The 5000-nt window shown below is 44.9% G+C and overlaps 1 protein-coding gene across 2 annotated transcripts in view; it reads left to right on the top strand.

Moving 5' to 3' along the window:
- The window catches only part of septin9b (septin 9b), a 135956-nt gene that overhangs the window by 43882 nt on the left and 87074 nt on the right, over positions 1 to 5000 (top strand). For both annotated transcript variants that reach the window (XM_063201723.1, XM_063201715.1), the window contains exon 2: positions 1264 to 2058. In XM_063201723.1, the coding sequence (XP_063057793.1) occupies positions 1264 to 2058 (795 nt within the window). The remainder of the gene's footprint in view (positions 1 to 1263; positions 2059 to 5000) is intronic.

Here is a 5000-nt window from a genome sequence, read left to right as displayed (position 1 = left end):
TTTCTTTATGTGCCCTCCATCTTTTTTCCATTTCATTTCCCGTTTTAGATTGAGCAGTCTCGTTTCAGTCAGAACTGTACAATTTTCTACTTTATTTCCCCTGTCTTTTTTAATAGAGAGAGTCACTCGGAGTAATGGTGTATGCGCTCCATTGCAGTTTTGTCTCTGGGCTCACAGTGTACATTTCAAAGTGTTAACTGATTCACAGTGTACATTTCAAAGTGTTAACTGATTCAACTCTTGTGAGTCAGATTTATCCATCATAGCGTTGGTCCCACTCTTGTTCAGTCAGAACTGTACAATTTTCTACTTTATTTCTCTAGGCCTTTTTTAATAGAGAGAGTCACTACGAGTAATGGTGTTGCACTATGTGCTCCATTGTAGTCCTGGCTCTACGCGGCACCTTTCAAAGTGTTAACTCAACTCTTGTGAGTCAGATTCATCCATCGTAGTGTTGGTCCCACTCCCTACAGTGTTGAATCAACACTGCAACGTTTACTGTGTAGTTTATGTGATGATATTAAAATCTGAGGTGCAGACGTGATGACAAAGTTCTCTTTGACTTGCGTCCCACTCTCATGAATTTTATGTCCCTTTCTACTCCCATTTTGTTTCCCCATTGAAAAGCTGTCTTTCTACCCCTACTGTATTTTACAAGTACTTCATCTTTTATAGTGAAATGCAAAAGTGTTACAACAGTGATTCATCTTTTTTTTAACGCAAACGTTTGGGAAATGATTTTTATGTTAGTGTACTATTTATTCAATGGAAAACATCTTCATCTAAATCTCTTTCACTTGGGAAGTGCTCAAGTTTTTTGCCTATGGTCCACAGTCTATATTTTTGTTTTCTGATCATACCAAAAATGATCAATGTGGTGATTTTTTTTAGGAACATACAGTTCATTTTCTGGAATACACAGTAACTGGATCTAAATCTCTTGCACTTGAAATATGACTGCTCAACGTATTTGACTATGGTCCACAGGCTATATTGTGTTTACGTTTTCCTTATCTGTGCGGAAAATACTTTTAGTACTCATTTTATACACAAAACCTATGCACGAGATGTAACTTAATCTACATCTATAAATCATACTTACGCTGTTATATGCAATGTGCCCAACCTTGTTCATCAGGCCATGTTTCTGTTTCCAGATCATTTGTAACAGAAATTGTCTGTGTGGAAAATCCACGGTATATTTTCATTTCCTGATTGCTTTATAACAAAGAAATCCTCTCTGTCCGCTCCTCCTCTCCGCAGCGTTGAAGAGGTCGTTCGAGGTGGAGGACGTGGATGCCGCCTCTCCATCTCGCCGCACCACCGCTGCAAACTCCACCAACTATCACCACCACCCCTCCTCCTCCTCGCGGCCCGGCCTGACCCCCAGCCAATCCAGCCAGAGCTACTACGACCTGGGCTCCCGCTCCAACCACAGCAGCCCCAAGACCTCCGACGGCACCTCCCGACCCAAGGCCCGCACCCCGGAACCCGTCTCCCGCCGCACCGAGCTCTCCATCGACATCTCCTCCAACCACCACCACCATCAAAACAACGGCGGCGGGAAGTCGCTGGATAGCTCCCCGAGTCAGGGCGCGTCTCGTTTCGCTCTGAAGCGCCCCGAGGTGCTGGGTCACAGCAAGACGCCCGAGCTGTCGCAGAAGCACACGGTCACCTTCAGCAAGCCTCTGGAGACCCCGCCGCCGCCACCGCCATCGTCCATCGCCGCTGCTGCTGGCCAACGCGCCGTCAACGCCCACGCCCACGCCCACGCCGCCAGCCACAAGCTGCCCGAGACCACGTTCAGGAGGGGCGAGCCGCCGAGCCCTGGAGACACGGCCGGAACGGGGTCGCCGCGACGGCCGGAGATCAGTGTCTATAAAGCACACGACAACCACCACAGCAGCAGCAGCGGCCACAGCAAGGGCCAGGAGAACCACCATCACCATCCCAATCACCACCACCAGCAGCAGCAGCAGCTCCACCATCCTCCGCACCACACGCGCTCCGTCTCGCCCAGTCACCACACCGGACGCAAGTCGCCTCAGGACGGACATAGTAAGTGCCATTTTCTACGCTATCTCAAGTTTACACATTACACTGCAGCTAAGTTTAGCTGCTAACAACATGCGGATTACAATTTCAACATACTATTTACTGTGTAGTTCTTTGAAATCTATTCATCACATTAGCTGTACATACTGTATTCTAAGGCGTTAGAAGAATGAATGAAGTTCAATGGGAACGGCACACCCATTTCAGAGACTGGAGTTGATTGCATGGTTACATACCGCCATTCCGACATACCGCCATTCCGACATTGACTTTTTATTGCAGGAACCATTTATCCAACTTGCAGGAACTGTTTTCAGACCCTACCTGTAAGGGCATTTGGACCGTGACAAAATTAGACATTAAATTATACACTAATCCTGTAATTGCGCTGTCACTCTCTCCACTTCCGCTCGTGTAGCAACATTGTTGCAAATGTCAATTGAGTTAGAATGTTGTTCACACGCCTCTAAGTACTTGCAACAATGTTTAAATGACTCGGAATGGCTCGGAATCAAATATTGTCAGAATGGCATAATGTCGGAATGCCGGTTGCCCCCCGATCGCACTGTGTTTGCTTTATCTTGGTTACCATAATGAAAATCATTGGTATTAGCTGTACAAATGGTGAATGGTGGCAAATGATGTTGTATCCGAAAATGTGACATTCGTGGAGGCCAGTGTATGGCGCCTTTGTCTTCCTTCTTCCCTTTTCTTTGTACACCAGCGACGATGCAAACTTAGCTGCAAAGCTGTGTGAATACAACAGATCTGTGTATGTGCTGTGTAGGGTAATGAGCAGAGGGTACGGGACGTTTTAAAGATATACCGGTACCCATTTGGTTGGTGGTCAGACCACACTGAAGCAGTGCCTGTGCTATTGTCGTCTAATCAAGCTGTGCCGCTATTGCTGACAAAGAGTTGGGCCTGCGTCACAAGAGGGAATGTCGGTTTTTTTTGAGGCAGAGAGCGGCGCTGGTCGGCTTTGCCGGCTCTTTTCTCTGTCCTTGATTGGAGGTTAACCTCCAGAATTCCGCCTGTTTGATTTCTCGCAGGCAGATGGCGCATGGTCAACCACAGACCACGCAGCTTTCAGAATAGGTTTCTCTGTAAAAAGAAGCAAACTGTAGTTCATTCACAGCCTGTGATGTGTGTAGAGAAGCTAGGTGACTGGGTGTGGGCGTGGGAAACTTATGGAGTCTCTCTTTCTGCCAGTATACAATAAGTGGAGAGATTTATAAACACATGGGTATAAGTCGCAAGAGATGAAGGTCTCTAGCATTGTAAAGACATCTTCTGAGAATCTCTGGCTTTCAGAATAGATTTTCTGTTAAAAAAAGGCGCACAATGCAAAATGAAGTTCCTGCACATGTACAGTAGTGTGTGATGTGTGCAGGTAAGCTAGCTGACTGGGTGTGGGCGTGGGAAACTTGCGGAGTCGCTCTTTCTGGATGTATACAAAACAGTACGTGAGTGCAAACATATTGGTTTGAGTTACGAGAGATGACGGTCTCTAGCATGGCAAAGACAACTTCTGAGAATTGCTTGGATGTTCAACAAAGGAATGAAAGAGACATCGATCGGGTGCTGGTTAACATTGACACATAGGAAGGAACAATTTCAGAGAAAGAAAGTAAAAGAAAGCATTTTACGCTAGCTAACTTGAAAACTTGTAAGAAATGTAGCTAACAGATGTCTCAGACTACCAGGGTACTAATCCAAGAACATGGTTAACCCATTTTGTCCTAAGCCCTTTTTGGGTAAGGGTGCCCTCTGCCTATCAAATCCTAAATATCTCAGCCTCCTAGGGGTGGAACGGTTCACAAAATTCACGGTTCAGTTCATATCACGGTATCAAGGTCACGGTTTTCGGTTCTCTACGGTTCTTTTTTTCAGTTCATGATAAATGGTGCACTGGGAATATTAAACCATATTTATATAACTGCAATTATTAAGTGATGATACGTAAGTTGAATCAGCTGTCGTCAACTGATGTGCGCTGTCTGAGTGTTCCAAATGCCCTCTTTCCTACATCCTACATATGTTTTTTATAGGCTTATAATGTGAAAATGGTGTGATTTTAATTGTGTATATGCTATATGCTAATGTGTTAATCAGAGAGACTGGATAAGATAGTCCTAGAATCTCTAATTTACATATTTTTCTGGGCAGTACATGAATTGCGGTTTGCCACGGACTGCATTTCACGGTTCGGTATGGTATGTGAATTGTACGGTTTCGGTTTTCGGTGCGGTTTGTACCATCCCTACAGCCTCTGAAGCACATACAAACATGAAATAAGTTGCATTTAAAATGTAGAACCTTCATTTTACACTAGTATAGTGTTCACTCAGCTCTAACATACCCACAACTTTAACGAAACACCTTAAATCTCAAGAACTTGAATGCAGCGTATATGTCGCTCCAGGACCCAATGGGTTAAGTGATAAACCTAGCCTACAGGACGTGGTAAGCCTAGGTAGATGGTCCACAGGTGTCATTTAGCTAAGGAAATGAGGACTCCAGACTCTCCTATTAGATTTACCACTACCTCAAGGGTAATTAAACCTGGTCTACTACTAAGCCAGGTTCCTCAGAAATATACTCAAATAATGACGTACAAATGACTATTGTTGCTTTAATGTCACAGTCATATCCTCTCATGGAAGGGCTAATATACTGCAATAGCACACTGTAGTTATATTTTCCAAGCGACTGGCTGGGAATATATGAGAGGAGGCATGTAAAAGCCATGGGAAATGTGAAGGGCGTCATCTAATACACATCATACTCTGGCACTTTTTATGTGTTTATGGAGTGGTAATAGCAGCCGACCTTGGCTGCTGCTCTTATGTTCACATGAAGGGCTTGACCCTGACTCCGAAGTGTCCCTTTTGCTGTCCCTGCTGTTCCATTAAGGGACCCCTCAGAGCACTTTCATTCATGTT

This window comes from Engraulis encrasicolus, chromosome 1 (assembly GCF_034702125.1).
Source record: "Engraulis encrasicolus isolate BLACKSEA-1 chromosome 1, IST_EnEncr_1.0, whole genome shotgun sequence".
In the NCBI taxonomy this organism is placed as follows: domain Eukaryota; kingdom Metazoa; phylum Chordata; class Actinopteri; order Clupeiformes; family Engraulidae; genus Engraulis; species Engraulis encrasicolus.
Note: the sequence above shows the minus strand (reverse complement) of the source record. Positions and strands in the feature narration are given on the sequence as shown.